Below are 26,238 nucleotides of genomic sequence, written 5' to 3' on the forward strand. Positions count from 1 at the left end.
AAGGCAAATGTGGTGGGGAAGAACTGAAACAACAAAGCCCAGAGCTCAGTTTCTCAAAGTACAGGATGTGCGAGGTGGCTTGAGAAACTCTGGCTTTTTTCCTGCTTCTTGGGTTGCTAACTGCTCTCCTCTGAGCTAGGGTTTGCAAGGGGAAAAAAATGTTGCCGTTTGATTTAACCTTTTGAATTAACTCTGTTTTTTCCTTAAGAATGGAATGTAGTTGCTGCCCCCACAACCTCGTACTCTTTTTCTTGATGCTATGTCATAAGTATTGATCTAATAAGATGCCTGCCCATCAGCTGGCCTCCAGACCTCTGCTACAACCAGCTTGAGGAGAGCTACGCAGAAGTTTTAAGCTGTTATTTCTAACAGTACAACCAGCTTTTACTTCATAAAGCTCTTTCCCTTCCAGTGTTCTGCAAATTGTAACCAAACACAGGCCTGTAATTAAATGACAGGGCAGGCTGTAGTGATAAAATCTCTCTCGCTGCAGGGGCCCAGGTGGGGGAAGTGTTTTCTGTAGATTTGCATTGCTGCCTTGCCAGGTTTCAGGTCCTGGCTGTGTGTTGGAGGGGCTCTGAGCATCAAAGAGCTAAAGGAGCACTGCAAGGACAAGAGGGGATATCTCTGCTGCTTGCAAAAGGCGGCTGAAATCTTTGGCTAGCTGAAAGCATAGTTTTAGAGTTCCTAAGAAGCCAAACAGGAATGTGCCTTCCCCTCTTGATATATGAGTGTATAACCTGCCCTGCGCATTGGGCTTAATTTTGTACACCTTGAAATCGAGGTTTCGCTTGATTCCTCAGGACTCAGAGTTGTAGCCAAAGTAAAACAGAAGATAATTGTGTTTGTAATAGGTTGTGTGAGCAAGGAGGGGAGACTGAAGATTATTTCTTTGACCACATGAAGCACCCATGGGGGGTCTCTGTCCACACATATGCCTCACTTCAAAAGGCAGCTCAGCTCATCTTAAACACCTCCATTGTCAGGGTCTGTTGCTGAGCTGAGCGGGATGAATTTCACTATGTCTCACTGCAAGGAAAACCTGTCACTTTTAGGGCAAAACTCTTCTGCTCTCTTTGGGCATTTCCATTCAGATGTGATGGGTTACTGCCTGGACGAGATTATTTCTTTCCACTGAGTGTAAATGGTATCTAGTAAAACCTCTGATGGAGATGCCTGCTCTGTAACCATCTAACACATCTGACCACAACTCAACATGCACCACTGTCCAGATAATTTCTGCAGTCTTTTTCTCTGGAGGTCTAACAGTGTAGACCCTCTTACACCTCTTTTCCCTCAGAACAAGGTGGGGACTTTGGGGTGATGTGAATTAATTGTCATCATCAGATGTCCATGGCTATCCCATGCTGCAGCCGAAGGCTGGTGTAGTGGAGTCAGTGCCTGGGACGCAGAGGCAGAAGGCTCCTGGCAGCCTCTCTAATTTTAGAGAGAAGAATGAAGTTTATGAGGATGTTTCTGGAGGACTGAGGACAACGCTTAGTCCTTGAGAGTCACCTCTGTGCAGCCAGGTTTCATGCCCCCTTGTCCTCCCTTGGATTTGTGCCTGTGCTAGGGAATCCTTTTACAGACATTGTTAGGTGAGTTGAATCCATCCCAAGCCTTGGATGGATTCATCCAGCCCTATCCCTGGGTACATAGGCCAAAGATCATTTACCATTGGTGTAAATCTATCTGCTTCATTCCAGCCTGAATATATAATGTCTCCACTTCAGTTTTCATCTTCTGTTTTGGAGACTGCAGAGCACTGCTTTCTCAACATCATCTTTGTGTCTCTCTTTTCTGATGATCCCATCACATCCTCAGAGTTTCTTGGACAAATGTAACTGAGTTCTGCTCGTCCCTTAACGTCAGGCAGGTTTTTCCAGACCTTGAATCGCCCCCTCCAGACTCTGAACCCCTCCATTTCATTGCCATCCTCTTGTAAGAGGTGGCACCACACAGAGCTGTGGCATTCAGGGATGATCCTAGTTAAGAGGTAACATCACCTACCTGCTTCTGGTCGGTGTTTCTCCCATACATCTTCAGGGCTGCACTAGCATCGCTAGCCACTGCATGGCACTGTGAGATTGCAGTCAGACATTGCCTTCCTAACTCACATTTTTCCCAGTTTCACGCTGGACAGGACACAGCTCACCACTTCTCTGGGCAGAAATTTCTTGTCCCTTTCTCAGCTCTGTCACTGTGGCTCACATCCATCGTCACAGCCAGGTCTTCTGGCTCCCAGCACAGACTTCTTCTGCTCCTTCCCTTGCCCTGATGGGGGACTTCAGGTAACTTTCCCAAGTGCGTATGCTGCCTTCATCACTGCTAGATGAGCTCTTACAAAGGCATCTTCCATTCCCTCTCCCACATGAGAGGTCTTTGCTGTTCTGCCTTTTTTTTTTTTTTTGCAGATTAGTCTTTGCCCTGCAGCAGCTCTAACCCCACACATGCTAATGCCATCAGGCTGTGCAAGGCTGTTGTGCTCTTCGCATCAGAAAAATCCCCTCGAAGGAGTAGACTTTGACCAGTTCCTTTTCATTACTTTCTTGCCAGCCCCAGGCAGCATCTGAATTGCATATAAAAATCCCCTTATCCATTCACACCAGCATGATAGATTTAAAATACAATAAATAAAGTTGCTTAGCAGAAATAATTTATTCTCCCAATTGCCAAGATGCATTTTTTTTTTTGCCACTGTAAAAACTATCAGGCAAATATTCCTTCTGCCTTTTACCACCACCTGGACCACGACCACCAACCGAGTGCTTTGGGTGGATTAATTAGAGGTTGGATCTAATTCCATCTCAGCTTCTGAAACAGATTTCAGTTGGCAATGAAAAAAAAACCTACAACCCTGCTCCCAGACAAGTCCTTAGAGTCATGTGCCCCACAAGCGTGGCTGGGCCCTGTATATTTCATTATATTGATGTTTTGATCAAAATTTGTTGAAAACAGATTGTCCTTTTCAAAACAGCTGATTTGCCACTTTCTTCCCTTTCATTTTCCAAGTTTCAGGTCCCAAGTGATAGCTGCACACACAAGTTATAGGCCGTCCCTCTCTGTATCACCTGTATAGGTACTTGTTGAATTTTCTGCTCCATCCTCTCCCTTTTCTGTCGCAGTTTGACTTTTGTTAAGCTGCAGCTTTCAGGCTTTCTGTGTGGTTTCCCATCTGTTGTTAACCACAACTTTCACAAGGATATGAAGCTCTTAAAACAGTCAGTATAAAAAGAGCCAAAGAAATAATTAACTCAAGAATTTTCTCAAAAGTTGTAATATAAATGGCCTGGAAAGTTTGGAGAACTCTACAGCTCTCAAGCAAACCCAATGGAGAATCTTTCCAGCTCAGTTCTTCGGTGGATTAAAATCTAACTCTGAGCAAGATTTCAAATATAGATGCTCTGTTTGAGGACCCAGACCCAGGCATCCAGGACATTGGCAATGGGGCTAGTCACCGTGTTCAGCGTGTGGTCTGCCATATAACTGCACTAGCCAGATGCTTGGAGAGCACATCCTAAGTTCAAATGGCAGAAGCTACACGACTGGGGTTGATTGTCTCTGAATTTTGGTACTTTTGTAACCTTTCTGCAATTATTACCACATGTCTGGGCACTAGGGCTGCCTGGTCCCCTGATGTCTGAGTCCAGCTCTTGCGCCTTGACGAAATCTTGTTGCATTGTCCTTATTTTTCTTGCTCTTACATCGAAATAGATGCACCTCACTGGTATATCTTCACACTGGTGGCAGCGGGCTGCTGGAGAAGCAGTGTGTGGCAGGGCTTGCAAATGCGGGTGGTGCTTCTTTGATTGCCATGGATAATTAGGTGTGATCTCTCCAAGGACTCAGTGTTTCTCTCTGTCTCACTTATCATCCCTGTGACGAGATAAATAGCTCAAACTATGGCATGCTCATGGCATTGTTATGCAAATCAGCTCACACTAAAACAGGACTGCTGATTGAGGAGCTGAACCCCTAGAGTGATATCTCCAGACCCCCCTTGCCTAACTGATAGTACAGAGACCTTTTCACCAGGATTTTCATGCCTGAACGTACTTAAAATTGAACCAAATCCCTCCTGTATGGAGAAATTCGGTGAATAATGCGTGAGCCCAGTGCTTTTTAAAAACATGATGTTGTCTCTGATGTTGCATTTCCGCTTTCAGAGAGGCCACCAGGTCACATGGAGAGACCTATTGTCCAGCCAGTCATAGAATTATAGAATCATTTTGGTTGGAAAGGACTTTTAAGATCATCGAGTCCAACCATTAACCCAGCACTGCCAAGGCCACCACTAACCCATGTCCCTCAGCACCACATCTACACGGCTTTTAAATCCCTCCAGGGATGGTGACTCCACCACTGCCCTGGGCAGCCTGTTCCAATGCTTGATAACGCGCCTGCACAGACACGTTTCTGTCCTGAAGCTTCTTTTGTACTCTAGGGAGCTCAACAGTTTGGATCAGCCTACCCAAAGACCTACACTGTCAGTAGACATAAGCAGAGGACTCCATGGAGTATCCACTGCTAGGAGGCCACTTATGGTCTCAAACATCCCATGACAACCCATAACCCCATCTACTCTCCTCTGTGATCCCAGCTCTGGTCCTGGATCCACGCTGCTGATAGGAAAGGAGATGGTTTGCAGGGAAACCTAATCACTGTTGGTTTGTTCTTTTCTAGATGTGGATGAGTGTGGCGCGATCTCCGGCGTGTGCGATGGCGGCGAGTGCACCAACACAGCGGGCAGCTACGTGTGCACGTGTCCACGTGGTTTCATGACCAGCCCTGATGGATCACGCTGCATTGGTAAGACGCTAAATAGATCTCAGGGCCACAGGTACAGGGAGAGAGCGCACTCTGGTACCCAGACCTGGTGATTTGCATATCATTATCTGGTGATCACCAGATTTGCAAATCAAAGGGCGCGTTGTTCCTGCAATAGCTGGAAAATGCTCTTTGCCATGTGCTGTTCTTACGTGTGCGGTGGCTGACATGGTCCATCCTGGTCACACGTTTTGATGCTGTTGCAGACCAGGGCTTTCTCCATCTCCATAACTTGGACTGCAAGTGCCTCAGTGCTTCAAGTGTTTGACAAGGGGTTGCTGAGGACCCTAGGAGGAGGACTAGGGTGGAAGGTGTCTGGCTGGGATAGTGGTCTGTTTGAGGAAGGATCCTTGTGCTCCTACTCACAGAACTGCACCAGCTAGCAGGAGAATCCCAGACGCTACCCCTAGACGTCAGCTGGGGAGAGACACCAGTCCTCTCCTACAGCTGAACTGCAGGTACAGTGTGTGGTTGTGGAGTGTGTAAGGCCAAGAGAAGGCTGGTGAGCCTTCCTGGAGCAAAGAGGGACCCAGTGATGGGGAACATCCCCCAACTGCACATTCATCCGCTTGCGTTGCAGAGGTGAGGCGGGGAAAAGTTTACTCCAAGTGTTTGCATAACCAGTGCAAATAACCGGTGACTTTTATCATCTCCTCCTCCTTCCTCCTTAGACCACACGTAATGGCTCATAAATCCCTCCTGCCCCAAGCCAGTAATCAGTAGGGCTGTGGACTCAATTGACTTCATCTCACTGAACTCAACCTTTCGGGAGTGAGTTGCTTTGTGCTGTGCTGGTTGTCTGGATCCCCTCTGTACCCGGAGGAGAGAACGAGATTTACAAGGCTGTCGTGTAAGCTCTTCCACATCACCTTGTAGCCCACCTCCCTCCCACAGTAGCCGATTTCTGGCAATAAAATGACTCCCAGGGCCGTATGGAAATCCCACTCTTACAGTCCCCATCCCACAGAGCGCACGAAGGGCTTGGTGGGGCTGGTGTGTGCCACCCCATACCCGTTCACCCCCATCCCAGTTTGGCTCAAGGTGTCTGTAGCTCAAAGCTTCCCAGAACCGGCGTGAGTCCAGGCGAGCTTTCCCCAGCCTGACGAGCTGTCCCGCCTGCAGACTACAGAGCCTGGGATGAATCTTGCATGTTTAAGAGATCAAAATGCCTTTCCAAGCCTTGTAAATATTTGATGGTCCATTTCTCTTTGTAACAGACAATGGTTTGTGTGATAAATAGATCAGCGCTCTGTTTACTTGCTCTCAGCAGGGGCACTTTAGTCAAAATGAATCCCAGGGTTTGTCTCACTGATCAGAAAGTTCCTTCGCCTGTAGAAAGGCAAGGATGCGAGGGTTTGTAAAGAGGGACTGGAACAGAAAAGGCAAAGATCATTATTAGTGCTATCAAAAATATTAGGTACAGCTTTATATTGAAAATCCTGGAAATTAATACAGAAAAAAAATAATTTTCAAATTCTTTTATATCCAATTATTGTATATCTTTATATTTCAAATTCTTTTATATATATAAAATATATATCTTTTATATAACCTGGACAAAAAATTAATCACGTTCTAGTTCCGGGAAGAAAAATGTTGTAAAGTTTAACGTACGAGTCACCTTGGTTGGGAATCTGATAGATTTTAATGAGAATGCAGTTCTCCTCCCTGTTTCCCAGACCCCGCCATGAGCCCAGAGGGGTGTGCTGGCTGTCGGATGAGTCATTTCCCCACTTTCCTTGAAACCAAATGCTTCGAGAAATGAAAACTAAATAAAATTAGAAAGCTCCAATTTAAAAATAGTCCAAAGCTTAGTTAGCTGCAGTGGACTATGACTGCATCTGAGCTCCATACATCATGCTCTAGTCATTTCCCTGAGCTAATGTACGCTGCTAGTGTGCTGTCACAGTTTGGGACAGCCAGTATTTTTTCTGGCAAGATGCACAGTTACCATCGGGGTGTTGTTGCCCTGGGATTCATATTTTGCAAACCCTGCTTCTATCGTTCGGGGCGGGTTTCAGTGCTCGTTTTGAGAGTTTATGGTAGTTTAAGCCCACAATTTACGTCCTATGAAATAAATCAAGTAAATAGTTTGTAAAATTGGAAATTAATAAATAATGTGGCCGCCCTTCAAACACAAACAGTATCAGGAGAGAGCAGAAGACATTGTCATGCTGCCACCTCGGAGATGTTTAGGCTGGAGATAACCGCAGTGTCTCGTATATCACGGGGCACCAGCACTGGGTATGTGGTGACTTTATGGTGGCAGCCTTGATATATTCCCATCCCTTTCCCCCTCCCTTTTAAGTAAACACCTTTTTATTGCATTTGAATAATCTCCTGTAGTTTTTGCAGCTGAAACAGCAAGACACCGAGCTTGAGTTGATCCCAAATCTCATTAGCTGCTTTCACTGCCTGCCTCAGTCAAATGCAAACAGCGGCGTAGCTGGAGAAAGTCCGTCAGAGTTTGAACATTTATTGAATGATTCAACCACCTGTGCTTGACACGAAGAATCCAGTTCCACACATGTTCATAACAGTTTCATTCATTTCTGCTTGTAAAAGACAGGCTCGGGGTTTTGCAGACAGCAGGAGGATCTGCTCCAGCAGGCTGGGGGATTTTTTTCTTTTTTGCTACGATGAGTTGCTTTTCAAGAACAGCTTAAAAGAATAATTTTCAAATGAGAAAAATGGCCTTTCAGATGCATTTCCAGACGTGCACACGGTGTTCCCTTGCTCATTGCAAGTCAGCACTCCTGCACATTGCCGCCTTTGCTCTTTTTCCCTGCTAGTGCAGCAAAGCTCTGAGAGATTTGGGGCTTATCTCTCCTTGGGCAACATCAGCAGATTTACTGCCTGAAGTTCTGGGTAGGGCCAGATCTTGCTTATTGTTGCAAAGTCCTGGGCTCAGAGAAGGTTGTGAGCACGTTACTGAGGAGCTCTCCTGCCTGGAGAACCATTTTAGCCAGTTTGGTCATTATCCAGGAAAGGAAAGAGCAAGAGGAAAAAGAAAATATGAGGAGATAATATTTATGAGGGCAAGAAATGACAAAAGGGAAGTGCTGTGAGGGTCATAGGCTCGAAATAGATGGATAAGGAGCTGGAGAGAGACCCTGAGCAGAGCAGCCCGACATCTCCCAAGGCATCGAGGGAGCTGGGGATGTTGCCGAGCAGAGCTCTGCCTGGATGTCTGCAGGGACCAGAGGGTGGAGGAAGGCTCCATAGTTGCTGGGGCTCCAGTGCAAACCTGTGCAGGGACCTGGATTGTCAAGCATCTCCCCCTAGAGAGAATCATTTTTTATCAGATCATTCCAGGGATGCGTTTATACACCAACCTTATAACAGTTGAAGTGGGAGGTGAATTTGGAGAAGAGTGAACAGCCAGGGAGGGAGTGAATTATAGCGCTTGCCAGCAAAGAAACTGTCCTGCAGTAACACCCAGCGCTTCGCCTGCAGGAGCATCGGGGGCCAAGGTGTACCGTGGATATTGCAGTTTGGGGGGAGCTGTGCCCAGAGGGACACTTCGTGCCTTCATTTTGGCGTGACCCTTCAATGAGACAGACACCACCATCAAGCTTAATATTACCCAGACAGGAATGAAATTGGTCAGTTTTCCAGAAACAGAGAACATATGATGGCATCAGTCGGTCTAGACTGAGTGTCCTCACCGCAGTATGAGGCTCCTTTTGCACCCTTCGTCCTTGCAAACCAGGCACCACTGGACATCTTGGGTGGGAGACCTTTGGCTACTTGCTGCTGTGTTGCAGCTCCCTGCTGAGCTAACAGCCCTCAGGTCCTTTGTAGTCAGAGCCAACTGACTTTTGCAACCAGGAGTTTGTTTGGGTTTGGTCACTTGAGCTTCTCAGTTTCTGTACTTGACAAGACACGAAGTGAGAGAAATACTCACCCTTTAAAGTTCTTTCCTGGGAAGCTGTACCAGCACTTTCTATTCCTCCATCTCTCCCTGCCCACCACCAAAGGGACAAACCAGATTTTCATCAGGATGAAAGTTGCAAAATCCCTTGGAGGTGCACAGCAGACACCTTGTGCATACCACAGAGAGGATGTCCAACTTGAAAGGGAAGATGGAGATTAGCCATGCTAGTTAGTCACTCAGAGGGTGCAGCTCCTGGTGTGGGGCTTCTCCTGGGCATCAGGACACACACCCCAGGGCATCATGGCCCAGCAGATGGGTGCAGGCTCTGCCAGACCCCAGCAGGAAGGTCCAGCTTGGAGTCAGTCCTGTCCCACTATTGTAAGCAGGCCAAGCTCAATTTCCTGCTCTACTGGCTCCTGGCAGGACCTTCTGAAGCACCCACAGCCTCTGAATCAGAGACCTTCAACAGACCTGTGGCTCTATCCCCCACCTCTGTGCACTGTTTAATCTCATGTGGAATTTTACCTCCTTTCTCGCCTGCAGCTTTATCTGATTTCCTGAGGTTATTGTGCAAACCTGTTCCCTTCACAGCTGCGGAGAAAGGCAGAACCAAACCGCGACGGCTTTGTGCTCCTACCTCCAGCATGTGGGTGGTCCTGCAGGAGGTCACAGAGGGACTGCAGGGACCCACTGTTCTTTCCATCCACCCTTCTCTCTCTGCCCAAGGCAGCTCCAGATGAGTTTTCAATTAGTTCTGACCTTCATTTCTGAGAGAGATTATTATAAACTGCAGCAGCAACAGCTGAATTTAATAAACGTTTGTCCAGATGAATAAGGGCTGGGCCATTCCCTCCCTTACACAAACTGCTGTGACCTCCCTGCCTTGTCAAACCTGTCAGCACGTGTCTGTCTGGGGGGAAAGAGGTTGCGTTCTCCACATCACTCCTGCCCCATTAACTGTCTGGCTGTCACCGTGTATCAGAGTTTTTGGGACAGCAAATGTCCCACAGAAGAACAGAAGGAGCCGGGTGGGATCTGTCCTCTTTAATGCCCAAAGGGTTTATTCCAAACTACCACCCTCAAATCTAGAAGTTTGTTTAAGCTCAGCCCTAAGCCCTCACTTACCTAAACTCCCATCAAGGGTTTGAGGTGCAGCTTTTCCAAATGACCCTACTGTCCTGCCCTGGCTTGTTCAGAGAGCAGCTTCTCTCTGGAGTACGAGTGGGCTGCGTGCTGATGCTACGTAACAGCAACCTGTCAATGTGCTCTGGAAACATGTCCCTCTTCTACACTCCAGAAGCTTCTGGAACCTGCAAAGACGTGGGCATCGCTCTTGCACTCTTGCCACTTGCCAGAGATCAAGGGCTTGAGATGACCCAAGCGCCCACGTGGCTTGTACTTCCCTTCATTAGGACTGGGAGCTAATCCAGCGTTGCATTCGATCCCCTCACTCAAGCTTCCCTTCTCCTACTCTGTCTTTCTTGCTGCAAGTCTCTTTGGTGGAGAAAGATTCGTGCAAGGGACTAGTTCATGCTGAACTCAGTGCTGCAGAACGGCGGAAAGGATGTATCTGAGAAAAGACCTGCTGGTTTAGTCACCCTGGCTTTAAATGGGGTCACTGTCCTCTGTAAGCCTCTGAGCTGTGATTAGAGAAGAAACGTAACCACAGCCCACAGATCAAACAGCTCCGTGCAATTAATTTCAATTATATTTCAGGCAAGTGTCAGCCTGCTGGCTAATGTCAGTCTAGAGGCACAGATGACAAATCAGACTAGACTTTCCCCCTCATTAATTTACTTGAGAAACAAGGACAGGAGATGAATGAGTGGAAGATTCCAGGTTTTCCTAGAGAACTTGGTGCCAGACAGAGCCTGCTAGACATGTGAAAGACCCTCAGTCTCCTGGGCCTTGTCCAGAAGCCACACGCACCAAACACCAGTGCCAGGCTTGGTGTCTGTGGCTTTGGCCAGGCTCATGGGCTTTGACCACCATCCAGGGCTCGTTCTCCTCCCAGCTCAGTCCAGGCTGTGGGAACTAACCCGTGACCTGAAACAGGCATCCACTGGGAATGGGAGTGATCAGGCTGGAGGGATGTGGGACTGGGAACAGCTCTATTTGTTTAGCGAGAGATGCTGGGACCACTAGGACCTGGCAGGGAATGCTTCCTCATGGGAAGGCTGGGACGTGGGATATTTGCCATTAAATCAGCTCTGGGAAGGAGAGGCAGGTCCTTGCCAGGCCTGAGATGTGCAGGACCACACTGGACAGCGGTGGCTGTAGAAAGGTCCTTGCTTAGCACAGCATCGGGGATCACTGACTAAGGGTTGTACCTGGATCCCCAGCCTGACCAAAGTGGTGTAGGAGATGGGTGACCACCTTGATCTGCCAGCTCTGTCCTGCAACAAGTGAGAACAAGGGAAAGGACTATTGCAGCCAAGGCTTCAGCCTAGAGCAGGAATGGCTGGGGAATGCCTGCTCGCTGTCTGGGAACCCTCAAAGTAGTAGCAGGCGGCTCTGAATTGTTTTTATCACGGATAAGTGTTTTTAGTGGCAGAAGTTAGAGGAAAATATATCATGCTGGGTCCAACAGCGCAAGAGAAGAAGCTGCCACTCCACGTGGCCAAGTTCAAGGGCCTGTTGTACTGTTATATTGGCACTGATGGCCAACCCTTGGTCACAAATGTAATCCAAATAAGCAAGACAGACACTAACATCAGAGGAGGAACTGGAAGAACGGAGATCTCAGCCCCAGGATGCAATTTCGTTGAATTATGTATTTGGTCCAGAACAGTTTATCTGTCAACACTGAGGAAATGGGTCAGGCTGTCCAGTAGTGGAAGTGTCAACGTTTGCAGTGGTCTGCTGCAGACCTCTCCTCAGTCTGTTCCCTCTCCCAGCTGGTGTGTTGGGTCAGTGGGGGAACCCGGCCCTGACATCTCTTGTCAGTGCAGAAACTCTAGTGAGAGGAGGGAGACACCTGTAAATAATCCCATTTCTTTGGGAAGGTGAGGAAACATGGGATGAAGTGGGGGATCTCAACTGTTTCCTGCCAGAATCTGCTGTGTCCTTCCTGCAGGACAAGGAAGGCAGCTCCAAACAGAGAATCCAATGGAGAGGGGTTGCCCACCGGCTGCCTGTTCCTGGCTCTAGGTCAGGCTGTTTATTGTATTTAGGAGCCTAAATGGGAACGTGAGATCTAATGCTGGGGAATAAGGCCTGGCCCTACAGCCTTGTTGTGCTCCAGATGGAGTTGCTGGAGAACCTCATGATCTGGGAGGCTGAGGCAGAACAGGAGGTCAGATTGGGACACTGGACAGCCAGAAGAGATGCCATTGGGAACAGGCAGTCAGGACCTGACTGAGAGTGTGGTGGTAACACCTTGTGAATGTGTCTCCTTCTCCTCTTCCTCTCTGCAGACCAGCGGATTGGGACATGTTTCTCTGCTCTGATTGGGGGCCGCTGTGCCGGGGACCTCCCTGGCCAGTACACCAAGATGCAGTGCTGCTGTGATTCCGGGCGTTGCTGGGCCATTGGGCAGACTCCAGAGATGTGCCCTGTCCGGGGCTCTGGTAAGTGCCACCCAAAGGACCTCCACCTGCATCTAGGCCAGCTTGTGGCTCTGCTGGCCCTAGTGGTACCCCAGGCTTGACGTGGAGAATCATCAACAGAACACCCAGAGAAAGGTCACATGGGGATGCTGGCTCTTCTGCCTGGTTCTCATCTGAAGTTGAGCCAGATGAGTTCAGCCAAGGCAAGAATTTATCCCTTTCCTCCTACCCCTTCAGCTCTCTTTGGCTTCCACCATAACTAAACCTTGGGGCCAAATGGGGGTGAGCCCAGGCAGCAGGAGGCCTTGAGGAGGCATGGCACCATAGATCTATCTCTCTGCCTCTCTTCTTTCATCACCAGCTCTGAGGAGGGCAGAGCTTCACAGTGTCTGGCACCCTCCTGTGTCCTGTCCTTGCCTGTGTGAAGGGAGCCCACAGTGCCAGCTGTCCCACGCACCCCAAGAAGCTGTTGCCAAACACCCTGGCAAGCTGTATCTCATCATCTGCTCTGGAGTGGAGGGTGTTAAAGCTCTCCTCACCCATCTGCCCTGTTCCCATCAGCACCCACTCTCTTTGCTCCCTGACAGCCTGTCTCCATCCCTCTGTTCTCAGGAGGGGGATCCAGGCACTCTTGGAAAAGCACTAAGGCAGCTGTTTTGTTTCAGATGAGTACCGCAGGCTCTGCATCGAAGGACTCCCGGTCGTGCCAGGGTTCCCTGGGAACTTTCCAGGAATTCCTGGATTCGGGCCCAATGGTGTTGGGCCGGGACTCAACGGGCCTGGAGGCATCGGACCAAATGGGGCAAATGGACAAGGCGGGATCCCAGGTCTGCCTGGAATGGGCCCAGGAAGTTCAAGCATTGGTAATTAAAATCCTTTTCTTACTGTGCGAACCCAATTTGGCTGCCTGTCTCAGGACACGGGCGGCGTGGCTGCCTGCGTGCCGGCCCGCTTCTCTGAGCCCTGCGCACACGAGCGAAGCGCCCGCGCCCTGAGCCAGCTACGAGGTTTATTTTGACACGGGGGGAGTGATGGGATGTGACACTAATACTGTGCAGGATGCTGAGCCCGGGAGCAGATCAAACAGCGTCTGCTGGCAGAGCGAGGCAGCCGAGGTTGGCTCCGGTGCGGAATATCTTTCTAATTACCAAATAGGAATGAAGCTTTCACGTCACCGCCTCGCTCTCTGCCTCCTCACAACAAAACTGTTTTTCCCACCACCTTGGACACCCCTCTCATGTGCATCCCATATAGCTCCTTGCTAAGGTCTGAAGCCTGGGGAAATGCACTGGATGTCGATAAATATGGATTCCCACCTTGCTTCTGAGGGGCTGTGCCATCCTGTGCGTGTCAGCAGGGTGAGGGCATGCCAGGTACCGCAGCGCCCTGCAGAGATTGCCGAGGCAGCTGAGTTTGTGTCCGCAGCCCCGTGGCTGTTCAGGGCCCCAGAGCACCGCTGATCCGTCACAGTGCCTGGACTTACCGACCCTGCTTCCTGGGGACACGCGAGGGAAGGGAGCGTTAATCCTCTGCCTGACGCTGTCTCTGTGCTTTCCAGGAACCGCCACTCTCAATCAGACCATTGACATCTGCAAGCATTTCACTAACCTCTGCCTGAACGGCCGCTGCATCCCCACCCCATCCAGCTACCGCTGCGAGTGCAACATGGGCTACAAGCAGGACGTGCGCGGAGAGTGCATTGGTGAGTAGGCTCGGCTTGACACGCGTGGCACAGGGTATTGTGTGCTGTCCCAGGCTGAGTGACAGCCCTCTGTTAAGGCTGTGCAAGGGGGAGGTAAGCCTGAATTCAATCTCGAGCTGACTGACACAGGTAACTCAGGAGAAGGAGGAGGCTGGACCCTTGTCTCTGCTCAGGGCAGAAGGAAGAACCTTCCCCCTTCCTCTAAAGTGCTCCTAAGTAAAAGACACGATGCTCTGGGGTTGGAGGATGAAGACCACCTGAGAAACGGACAAGATCCAGGAAAAACCAACCGTTAATCCAGCCCCCTACATGCGTTAGAACCAGTGCCACCAGAAAAGCACGTAAAGTATTAGTAACTGGGGATTCCTTACTGAGAGGCACCAAAGCACCCAACTGCCATCCAGACAATTTCCCTAGAGAATTCTGCTGCCTACCAGGAGCTCACATTTGCAACATCACTGAGACTGGTGAACCCTCCAGATTATCATCCACTCCTACTGTTCCATGTAGGGTCTAATGATACTGCGACAAGGCAACGTAGAACCATCAAAAGAGACCGTATGTCACTGAGAGCAATGTTAAAAGAATCTGGAGCACAGGTGGTGATTTCCTCTATCCTCCCAGTCAGAGGAAGGGCTTCAGGAAGGAGGAGAGAAATTGAACAGGTGAATGGCTGCATGCCTGGTGCCGTACTCAAGGTTTTGGCTTCTATGATCATGGATCTACCTTTGAGAAGCTGGCTCTGTTGGGAGCTGATGGGATTCATCTTATCAAGAGGAGCAAGAAGGTATTCATCAAAAAGGTGGCCAGACTTATAAGGAGAGCTTTAGACTAGATTTAGTGGGAGAAGGGGGTGGAGTTTTGAGCAACAGAGAAGAGCCAGGGGCTGCTGATGTATTAGGAACCAGAAGGAAAACACCTGTGAAATGCCTGAAAGGAATTAGGGTGTGTTCCTCTAAAAAGGGGAGAGGGTTGATAGCCCAGCTGAAGGGCCTCTATACCAATGCAGGCAGCATGGGTAACAGACAGGAGGAGTTAGGAGCCACTGTGCAGCTAGAAAGCTCCACTGAAATGCAGTGGACAAATCACACAAGTGGAGCGCTGCAATAAATGGCTATAAACTGCTCAGAAGGGAAAATATGTCAAAACACATGGAGGATGGGGGTGGTTAGAGACAGCCAGCATGGCTTCCCCAAGGGCAAATCGTGCCTGACTAATCTAGTGGCCTTCAACGACAGAGTGACTGCACCAGTGAAAAAGAGAAGAGCTCCAGATGTCATCTGTGTGGGCTTCTGTAAGGCCTTTGATATAGTTCCCCACAACATTCTTACCTCTAAACTGGAGTGATATGAGTTTGGTGGATGGACTGTTGGATGGATAAGGAATCGGCTGGATGATTGTGTCCAAAGAGTTACAGTCAATGGCTCAACATCCAAGTGGAAACCAGTAACAAGTGGTGTCCCTCAAAGGTCCGTACTGGGACCAATACTATTTAATTTCTTCATCAATGGCGTACATAGTGGGATTGAGTGTATCCTCAGCAAGTTTGCAGATGACACCAAGCTGAGTGATTCAGTTGAGGGAAGAGATGCCATCCAGAGGGACCTTGCTGGCCGTGCTGTCAGGATGCTGAGCCCTGGAGTTCAAGGACGGGCTGAGCAGCTCACAGCCTTTGTTGCCTGCCCTGGCAGCTTGCTGTGCATTCCCTGCATTACGGTGACTCACAGGTTTAGGCTTTTCTTCTTGCAGATGTGGATGAGTGCTCCAGCAGCCCCTGCGTGCACGGCGACTGCGTGAACACACCCGGCTCCTACCACTGCAAGTGCCACGAAGGCTTCCAGAGCACCCCCACAAAGCAGGCTTGCATCGGTGAGGATTTTCCGTCTCTTTGTTTGGGAGGGCGCAGCGTGCTGTGAGAGTGTCAGCAGGGTTATCAGAGACCTGGGTACCAAAGGGAGAGGGTTGTAAAGGGGAAACAGTGAGGAGTCCCCAGCACCAACCAACCTCCCAGCCAGGTGTGTGATGGGATTTGAGAACAACTTAGTTGAGCTGCCAGCAGTGTCCTGAAATATGTCTAGGAGAAGTTTCTTCTACCTTTATCTACCTTAAAACTGGCTGGTGGCAATCAAGGACCTTACAGAGTCCTTTTCAAGGGCAGAACTCTATTTAAAGGTGACAACATTTTGTTTTGACAAAAGAGAGGATTTTGGGGGATGTTTGTGTCAATGTAGGGATTGTGGTTTCTAGCAAAGGTGTTCTGTCCGTGGCTTGCAGCAAGGTGGTGCTCTAGATGAGGGACTGCTGAAAAAGAGTAATGGGAAGGTAATGTCCCATGTGAACAAGAAGCAAAGGCAGATTTCCCTGTCAGTACCTGACCTTTGATTTTTTTAATTTTTCTATCCAGTGGCATCTGATAAAGGGGTTTCCAAAGGACCCTCCCAGTTGCCTGATGGTGTGAAAGGCTTTCCTAATTTCCAAACAGAATCTTTTAAGCTGAATTCTTCTTGTGGTTCTCTCTCTGGCCATGAAAATTGGTTCATTGCTGTCTCCTTTACATTTTTTATGTGTTGGGAAACTGCATCTTGTAACCCCGCTGTCATCTCCCTTCTAGACTAAACAAATGCAAGTCTCTCAATCTCCTCTTGTTGATAATGTTTCTAAGCTTCTCATTGTCCTTGGTTTTATCTTCTCAGCTTCCTTCATTTTGTCTTTATCTTTTCTAATGCATGGAGCCAAAACTGGATGTCATTCTTCAGCTGTGACCTCCCTAGCTGTCAGGATGAAAAACTGTCCCATGTGGCTTACACACAGCTCTTCTGTTGATGCAGCCTAAAAGGAGGTTTCCTTCTGTGCAGGGCCACCCCATTTCATCTGTGATCCAGACCCTTTTCTGACAGGCTGCTCTCAAGCTAACTTCTCCACATTAGGAGAAGTCTATAAAGTGTCTGCATTGTCCGTTGCCACTGGGACCAGACTATTGGTTTTCTGTAATTTGCTCATAAAATAGCCTGTCCTGTCTTCCCCAGCGCTGGCTGAAGGGTCAGTAACAACCCCCTACCTGAGATACTCTCTTCCTTCCTTCTTTTGTCTTTACCCAGAGGCATTCAGTGGCCTGTGTCCCAGAGCAAGTGGACATCACGTTCTTGATGTGCTACACAGCACCTCCCCTCCTGCCGTACTTCAGTCACGTTGTACCCCAACTTCTGTCCTGGGATTCATTTTGCTGAGGCGCTGGGACCCCATCTCTGTGGCAGGCCTGAGTCTGTGGCTGTTGGTCTGAGTGCTTTTGCTGTCTACTCTGGACTTGAACAGCCATAGGATAATTTGAGTTGCAAAGGGGGCCCAAGGAGGTTGACAAAGACATCATGGAGGGTCTGAGACCCCAGAGCTCTGACCTCACAGATGTCATCCTGCTTCCAGAGCATGCAGAAAGCTTTTTCCACATCTGTTCCATCTCCTGCAGTTCGTAGAGAGGGGAAGGGTGTGATCCTGGAGCAGGGCACACTCTGAGTGTCTGAGAGCACTTGCCTGGTTTTCTCATGGAGCAGATTAAGCTGGAACTGCTTCTCACTCTACTTGCTTCTACTTTATTTCCTTGCTAGATATTGATGAGTGCATCATGAACGGAGTGATGTGTAGGAATGGCCGCTGTGTTAACACTGATGGCAGCTTCCAGTGTATCTGCAACGCTGGCTTTGAAATCACCCCTGATGGCAAGAACTGTGTTGGTAAGCTATTTCCTGATGTGCCTTGGGGAGGTGGGGACACTGAGACAGTGTCCTCCCCGGGGATTGGTGGTTACTTTAATCCGTGCTGTACTCCCCTCGTCTCTAGGGCAGAGTGCATCTCAAAACAAGAGGACTGAAATAGGGAGGTGTTTTTATAAGGGTGTTGGTACTCCTGGAGTGCTCCTTGTAGGTTTTGGAGTCCAGGAGCATGAGCAGGGCTGGGTCTGGAAGCAGGACTTTCTCCAACAGCCAGTGACTGAGTCCTGCTGCGAGCTGTACTGCCTGACCAGGGTACCGAGAGTGGCAGGGATGCAGCAGGACAGTTCTCACCAGGAGAAGCAGTGGGAACTCTGCCTTGAGAATTAGCACCCACTCCCATGAGAAGCAATTTGACCATGAGATGGAGGACAGGGAGTTTTTGAGCACAGGAAAGCCTTGCTGCAGCTCTCAGGCTCAGCTCATGTTTTCTGTTTGTCCTCCCCAGATCATGATGAATGTGCCACAACCAACATGTGCCTCAACGGGATGTGTATCAATGAGGACGGCAGCTTCAAATGCATCTGCAAGCCGGGTTTTGTGCTGGCTCCCAACGGGCGGTACTGTGTCGGTGCGTAGCTTGGTCTCTGCGCTCTTCCCAGCCTGCCATCCATGTTCCTGGGGGCTCACAATGTGTCTGAGGCTAAGGGGAGCTGAGAAGAACCAAGACATCTCCTTCTGCCACCAGAAATTCCCCCCTCACAGCAGAATGGGCACAAGGGAAAGTGTTCTTGCACCTCCGCTCCTTCAGCACAAATTGGAGCTTAAATCCTCTTTCTGAAGGAGGTGAAGCAGGGCTGTGAAGCTCTGTATGGCCAACGTGAGCTGGCAGCAGTCATCTCCACACCTTCCCCAGCCTCTACGGCATATTCCACTATGGTTTGTGTGCCACCTCCCAAAGCCAGGAAGGTTAGGATGTGAACGCAGAGTGCAGGAAGGAGGAGGAGGAGAACGTAGCGTTTCTTTGATGTGCTGCTGTGACACGGGGTGAATCGTCTGGGTCGCTGGGTGTCGGGGGAGTGAAGAAGCCCAGATGCCTGTTCCTCCCCTTGAACCGTCAGGGACAGCCCGCAGAGTGTGCAGGGGACATGATACTCTAAACTGCACCTCTGGCTCCCTCTTAGTCTCCAAGTTTCCCTGTAAAATAGTCCAAAGCCCCTGTCTGTGTGTCCTGCTGCCCGTGGGGAGGTAACAGCCAGTTCGTGCTTCTTCTTTCAGACATCGACGAGTGCGAGACACCGGGGATCTGTATGAATGGCTGGTGCATCAACACAGAGGGCTCCTTCCGCTGTGAGTGCCTCGGGGGCCTGGCGATCGGCGTGGATGGACGAGTCTGCGTGGACACCCACATGCGCAGCACCTGTTATGGAGGCATTAAAAAGGGCACGTGCGCTCGTCCCTTCCCGGGAGCGGTCACCAAGTCTGAGTGCTGCTGTGCTAACCCAGACCATGGCTTTGGAGAGCCCTGCCAACCCTGTCCAGCCAAAAACTCTGGTGAGCTCCTCGCTGTCTGAGTTAGCAAAAAGCCAGGAAGGTGCTTAGAGACATTCTGGGTCCCTGTGAGGTCCCTGAGATGGCCTAGGCAGCTCGGCAGTGACATGGGAAAGCCATAGGCGGGGGGAAAGGGGTGCCATGCAGTCAATAAATTCAGGTTGGATCCCCAAATCTGCCGCTGATCTCCTTGCAGGGATTCTCACAGTGTTGGACTATTAACTGCGAGTATCAGCCCTAAAATACACATTGCATAAGTATAAAAAGACACTGCTTGGAAGCCCCCAGATAACACTCTAACGACCAAAGAACAAATCTAACGTTACCCAGAATTAACGTCGCTGTGCGTGAGCTGTCTGGAAAAGCTAATGGCTCTGTTGTGCTTCCTCCACAGCTGAATTCCAGGCACTCTGCAGCAGCGGCATCGGGATAACAGCCGACGGCAGAGGTACGTGCATCCCCTGTCCCAGGTTCTAGGCAGGCACGTCTGGCTGCTTTTAACGGAGTGCGTCTGTGGGACTGGGAGCGTGTGCCACGGGAGACTTGGCACCGCGAAGTGGGGCTGGAGAGGTCGCACGTTCCGCCCGTGTACGTGAGAGCTGTCTGGGAGTAAGTGCAGGGGAGTTTGCGTAGCCTGGGTGGGTGTAAGTGCGTGCGAGAACCTGCCTCTGCATTAGCGAGTGTCTGGGGGGGGGACGTGGGCACAGGGGGAGAGGGGTGCGGTGTGTCTTTTCTCCTCCCTAAAGCACCACGAGTTCACGTTGAGCAAGTGTCCCTGAGGGCTGGGGATTGAATCGAGGGGCTGGTTCCTGGCACCCTGTGGGAACAATGTTTCTGGGGATGCACATGCAGAGCTTGGCTTTGCTCCCGGCTTTGATGGGAACGAAGAGCATGACCAACTGCGTCCTCTTGCTTGTTTCCCCCCTCTGCCCTCCAGCTCCTTGGTCGCGGGGGCAGAGGCTTCGCAGTGTCCCAGGGAGAGGGAGGTGATAAGCGCACGTTGGGATGCGTTGCCAAGGGGCTGCTTCGAATTAGCTGGGCAAGAGGTCAGGCGGGCGGCTGCGCTGCCAGCCCCGGGCAGCGCTTGGATCAGCAGGAAAAGCACAAAGCAGCCGCGTAGCTCCGGCCTTTCGAAACTTTCCAAGTGGGACTGAGCCAGAGGCAAAACCCTGGTGGCTTCTTGGGCTTCCTGCCAGGGCACCTTGTCTTGGCCGAAGTCGGTCTCAGGCTAACGATAAGATGCTTTCTAGCAAGAAGCTAACGTCAGATGTGCTCTGGTCAGCCCGGCGCTGCCCGCAGCCAGGACTCTGCGCACTCAGGGCTGTGTTTCCCTGGGGATGTAACTGAACTCCAACTGATGGAGACAAAGGCCAGCAGCCTCTGGGAAGCCCTGGCCTGGGCCACTTGCCATCTGGCACTGTGGCACTGGGAGGACACTGCTGTACAAACACAGACCTGCCCCGCTCTGTGGGGAGGCTGGTTGTCACCATGGTAAAATCTCCTTGCCCGGGCACCAGAGCTTTGCTCCAAAAAGGCAGCGAGGTGATGCAGATGGAAGAGATGCTGCCCACCTGGCTGCCACCCTTCTGGGTTACTGTCCACATGCACTGGGCACTTGGTGCTGTTAGTGAGGAGGCAGGCAGGAGGTGGGTGATGGCAAAGATGCCCACGGCTCTCCCTGCCACATGTCCTGCAGACCTGGGCCCAACCACTGTGCTCATGGGCAGCAGGGACTGTGGTACTCACCACACCTTGCTGCAGAACCATCCAAAACTCTCTCACTTTGAGGCAGATTTGTCCAAGGCACTTTGCAGGTCTTTGAAGCTGAGGTTTTGACATCCTGCAGGACTTGGCCCCTGTCCCAGGCACTGCCTTCACCCAAGCATGACACTCCCCTCTGCCCCTGCCCCACCACCGCCACACGTTCTCCAGGGCCAGGAACCAGTCAGAAGCCACAGGTCCTCCCTTCTCTTTCCAGGCTGCCCAAGCTGCTTTCAGGCAGTTCTTTATGTCAGCAACAGGGAAAGGAAATTTACTTTGGCCTGATCAGGATTTCTTCCAGCCTGGCAGCCGTGTGCGCAGGGAGCCTGTGCAAGCTCTCAGCTTGGGGACCATTCCTGGACTCATGAACATAACAGAAGGACTTGAGAGCCCTTGATATGGATCTGAGTCTGAGCTTATCTCAACCCCTTACCCAGTTCTCTCCTCCTGAGCTCAGAGCCCTATGATAGATCAGCTGTGTATCCCCAGGACAAAGATGCCCAGCTCCACAGCACCAGAAGGAGAGGAACAAGGTTGGCCAGGACCTACTGGGTCAAACCAGGAGGGTAGGTAGGACAGGAAGGAGGGATTTCTGCAGGGAGATGCCCCTGACACCAAGGAACAATGAATTACAGGGTGGAAGGTTTCTGTATTTGCGTTTGTGGTCCATCTAATTTGACTTCTTTCTCTATGCAGACATCAACGAATGTGCCCTCAACCCAGACATCTGCCCCAACGGCATGTGCGAGAACCTGCGTGGGAGCTACCGCTGTATCTGCAACCTGGGCTACGAGTCGGATCCCACGGGCAAGAACTGTGTGGGTGAGTTCAGGACAGGCCAGGCTTGGTGTGGCACAGGGAACCAGGAGCTCAGCGCTGGTGAGGAGAGGGTGGCATGCACTCAGCGTAGGAGGCTGGGAGCCAGACGCAGACCTCCAGCTGCAGAGGAGCCTGAGGTGATGTTGTGAGGCTGTGCAGGGAAAAAATTAGAAGGGCTGAGGGAACTGGGGTTGTTTAGCCTGGAGAAAAGGAGGCTCAGGGGAGACCTCACTCTCTACAACTGCCTGAAAGGAGGGTGAGTGAGGAGGGTGTTAGTCTCTTCTCCCAGGTAACAAGCAATAGAATGAGAGGAAACAGCATCAAGTTGTGCCAGGGGAGGTTTAGATTGGAGATCAGGAGCAATTTCTTCACAGAAAGGGTTGTCAAGCACTGGCACAGGCTGCCCAGGAAAGTGGTGGAGTCCCCATCCCTGGAGGGATTTAAAAGCCGTGTAGATGTGGTGCTGAGGGACATGGGTTAGTGGTGGACTTGGCAGTGCTGGGTCAATGGTTGGACTCAATGATCTTAAAGGTCCTTTCCAACTAAAACGATTCTGTGATTCTGTGATGGGAACACGGGAAATTCCATCTAAATATGAGGAAAAACTTTACTGTGAGGGTGCCAGATCATGGGAACAGGCTGCCCAGGGAGGGTGGGGAGTCTCCTTCTCTGGAGATATTCAAACCCACCCGGACACGACCCTGTGCAACGTGCTTTGGGTGACCCTGCTTTGGCAGGGGTTGGACTGGATGATCTCCAGAGGTGCCTTCCAACCCCAACCAGTCTGTGAGTGTGTGATACAGCAGCTGATGCCCTTAAGCACTGTCCCCATTCAGGGCTGCCTTGTCCCCATGGAAGAGCACAAGGTGCTACATGAGAACCTACACGTGTGTGATTTAACATACTTTTCATGTTGCATGGCTTTGAGGTTTCTGTGCATCTCAGGCCGCCAGAGCTCTGTAGGGCTGGCAGAGTAGAAGGGTGGACGCTGACATTGTAGCTTAGAAACCCCATCTCTCTGCCCACAGACGTTGACGAATGCACCGTCAATCGTTTGCTGTGTGACAACGGACTGTGCCGCAACACGCCCGGCAGCTACACCTGCACCTGCCCCAAGGGCTTTGTCTTCAGGACGGAGACAGATACCTGTGAAGGTAAGGTGGCTCTGAAGGCAACGGAGAACATCTTCACAACATGTAAAGGGTAAACTATGGCTTGAGGTCCTGCCTAAAAGGGAGCTCAAGGTCTGACATGTCTTTGGTTCCCTTTTGACCGCAGTGGTTTGAACTGGAGCAGGTCCAGGCTCTGGGTTTGTGAGTTGGGTTTGTTTTTTTTTTCCTAGGGGGAAATTTCACACTTCATTCAAAACGGTGGACATCCAAACCCAGAACATCTGGGCTTTTCACTGACTGCAAACCAGAACAATTTCCTCTAGGCTGCCCAAATTTTAGCTAAAACCTGACCAAAATTGCAAGTTTTGGGGATTTGATTGAAAGCTTACAGTTTGGAGTGGGGGAAATTGTTTCCTGACCGCAAAGTTGTCAGACATTGGAGAAGTGGCACTTTGCACATAAATGTCTGTTTAGAGAAAAAAAAACCTGGAAGGTGAAAAATGGCAAATGCTCCGTAGCCTCCTGTCTGGTTCAGACAGTACCTGAAGGCCATGGTCAGTGCTGTGGCTGCTCCCGTCTTAGCCAGGAGCAGCCCTGAGCGAGCGAGTCCATCGTCCCCCCATAGTTGCACCAACCACCCTCGATCCATCCGTTCCCTCAGTCCTGAAGAAGCTCACCAATGTCATGGTGTCTGCTGTCAGTCCCCCTTGAGATGGCGCGTACTTGAGTTGTACGTGCAGGACTCCTATGGCCTGGACTGGTGATTCTCCGAACTGTTGAAAAACTCCCTTCTTCGTGTTCTTTGCTTCTCATCTCCCCCAGTCTCTGGCCCAAAAAACTGGGTCCCGTGGCACTCACCGCAGTGACAGTCCCTTTCTTCCCGCAGATATCAACGAGTGCACCTCTAACCCTTGCGTGAACGGTGTCTGCAGGAACAACGCCGGCTCCTTCGCTTGCGAGTGCTCCCCGGGCAGCAAGCTGGACCCCAGTGGCACCATCTGCGTGGGTAAGGATGGGGCCTTCTAGAGGCAGCTCTGAAATCAGCAGTGCCCGTCAGCACCCCTTGTTGGTCATCTGTAGCAAGTCCTGTGCGCCTGCCTTAGGGATGGGGATAATTTGAGGCCTCTCTCTCTCACCTCGTGTTTCCTTGGTTGTTGGTAACAATTAACGTCTCTTTTATGCATCCAGGGAGCCTGAAAAGCTTCAACGTCAGGCAGCGGTTGCTCTGGGCGGTGTGTCAGACACAGAAATCCCCAGCTGTGCTGCAGCAAGACAAAGCACAGATGTGGGGTCCCAGGAGTTCTTGTGGGGCATCAGGATGGTGGGTTCTCACTCACCAGATGGCTTTGTAGTGTGCTGACATTAAGGCACATCCAGATGAAGTAGATCCCTTCTCATCAAGGTGAGAAGGTGCCCACTCCTAGGTGGTCAGGGCCTTGCAATGCATCACTGGGGCAGCTGGAGAGAAAGGACCATTTCTACCCAGAAGATGAGCAGGTTGGGACTAGGAAAAGGGGGGACAGAACTGATGCTGCTTCTCGTAGCACCCTTGTTTCCGTGAAGCTGGGAACCTCTGCCAAGGAGCAGCTCTTCACTCACGCCTTGTCTTTGCCCCTGCAGACAGCATGAAAGGGACTTGCTGGCTGAACATCCAGGATGGGCGTTGCGAGGTGAACATCAACGGGGCCACGCTGAAATCAGAGTGCTGCGCTACGCTGGGGGCAGCGTGGGGCAGCCCCTGTGAGCGCTGCGAGATCGGTAAGGCTCTGCTTGGCATGGAGATCGGGAAGGCAGGATGCAGCCCCTTTCTTTGCTGATGTTCCTCTGTGTTCTTGCAGATACTGCCTGTCCCCGGGGATATGCTAGGATGAAGGGGGTCACGTGTGAAGGTAAAGTGCTGCAGGACACAGAAGACTTTTTTTTTAATTGGGAACATGGTCATTGTTTATTGTTGCTATCCTGCATCTTTGAGTCTGGCCCTTTGTTAGACTCTCTCCAGCATGTCCATCTCTCTCTCGTACTGAGGAGCCCAGAACTGGACACAGCACTCCAGGTGTGGCCTCACCAGTGCTGAGCAGAGGGGAAGGATCACCTCGCTTGACCTGCTGGCAACGCTCCTCCTAATGCAACCCAGGATATCACTAGCAAGGTCACATTGCTGACTCATGTTCAACTTGATGTCCACCAGGACCTCCAGGTCCTATTTCTGCCAAGCTGCTTTCCATCTCAGTGACCTCCAGCATATATTGGTGCATGGCATTGGTCCTCCCCAGGGGCAGCCAATTTTCAGTCATCTACCTCACAGTCTGCTTGTCCAGCCACTACATCAGCAGCTTGTCTCTGAGGATCTTATGGGAGACAGTGCCAAAGGCCTTACTGAAGCCTAGGGAGACAATATCCACTGCTCTTCCCTTGCCTACTAGGCCAGTCATTTCATCATAGAATTTTATCAGGCTCATCAATCATGACTTCTCCTGGTCAATCCATGATGACTCCCATGTTTGGGAGTCCTGGTGCCGCTCTGCCAGCGCTGTGCCAACTATGGACATGTGCAACAGGACCACCCTGTCTGTTGGTCTCTGACGAGGCTTTGTAATGCAATCTCCTTGCAAAAGTGTCTGGATGTGGCTGTGGCTGTGCATGGAGCATATGTTTTTCATTGTGACAAGTTGCCAGTTTCAGTCTGGTGGGGAGCTCTGGGCTCCTTCCGTCTCCTCCAGGAGCCCCTCAAGGCCATACTGGCCTTGGCCATGTGCCACTCTCATGCCTGTCTCTTGCTTTTGTGCCAACAGATGTGAATGAGTGCGAGGTCTTCCCTGGTGTCTGCCCAAACGGGCGCTGTGTCAACACGGCTGGCTCCTTTCGGTGCGAGTGTCCGGAAGGACTGACCCTTGACGGCACTGCTAGGACATGCGTGGGTAAGGACACCTCATATCACCCAGACCTTGGCCTCTGTTCAGCCCTCTCTACAGAGGTCAAACCACCTCCCACCCACCACGTGCAGCAGTCTTGGGAATTGAGTGATGGCACATCGTACCCGGTAAGGGCTGCCAAACCCAGCAGCCTGACCAAGGCAAGGCTCCCACAACATCATGTCCCCAGGTCCAGCCAGTAAAGCAATCCTTCTCCTTGGGTGGACCTCAGGGGCAGCCAAATTGATTACCCAACTGGTTAATGACACAACCCAGCAACCCTGAAACAACTCCTGGCTGCTTTCTGGGCACACAGTGACAAACCTTTGCCCTTCATAGGGGCCATCTGCACTTCTAACTTCACCATGGAGGGTCCATTCTCTGGCCCTGTTGCCAACGATCACAGGCTGGCCATGTCCTTACTA

The 26,238-nt window shown here is 50.8% G+C and overlaps 1 protein-coding gene across 1 annotated transcript in view; it reads left to right on the top strand.

The window, feature by feature from the left end:
* LOC137674743 (fibrillin-2-like) overlaps positions 1–26,238 on the top strand; it is a 99,270-nt gene that overhangs the window by 43,554 nt on the left and 29,478 nt on the right. The window contains exons 8-22 of the mRNA XM_068420418.1: positions 4,684–4,809; positions 12,121–12,273; positions 12,918–13,115; positions 13,811–13,954; positions 15,704–15,823; positions 17,557–17,682; positions 18,167–18,289; positions 18,937–19,212; positions 19,604–19,657; positions 21,667–21,792; positions 22,818–22,943; positions 23,788–23,907; positions 24,522–24,659; positions 24,740–24,790; positions 25,694–25,819. Coding sequence (XP_068276519.1) covers positions 4,684–4,809; positions 12,121–12,273; positions 12,918–13,115; positions 13,811–13,954; positions 15,704–15,823; positions 17,557–17,682; positions 18,167–18,289; positions 18,937–19,212; positions 19,604–19,657; positions 21,667–21,792; positions 22,818–22,943; positions 23,788–23,907; positions 24,522–24,659; positions 24,740–24,790; positions 25,694–25,819 — 2,007 coding nt within the window. The remainder of the gene's footprint in view (positions 1–4,683; positions 4,810–12,120; positions 12,274–12,917; positions 13,116–13,810; positions 13,955–15,703; positions 15,824–17,556; positions 17,683–18,166; positions 18,290–18,936; positions 19,213–19,603; positions 19,658–21,666; positions 21,793–22,817; positions 22,944–23,787; positions 23,908–24,521; positions 24,660–24,739; positions 24,791–25,693; positions 25,820–26,238) is intronic.

Source organism: Nyctibius grandis, chromosome 31, assembly GCF_013368605.1.
Source record: "Nyctibius grandis isolate bNycGra1 chromosome 31, bNycGra1.pri, whole genome shotgun sequence".
Taxonomy (NCBI): Eukaryota; Metazoa; Chordata; class Aves; order Nyctibiiformes; family Nyctibiidae; genus Nyctibius; species Nyctibius grandis.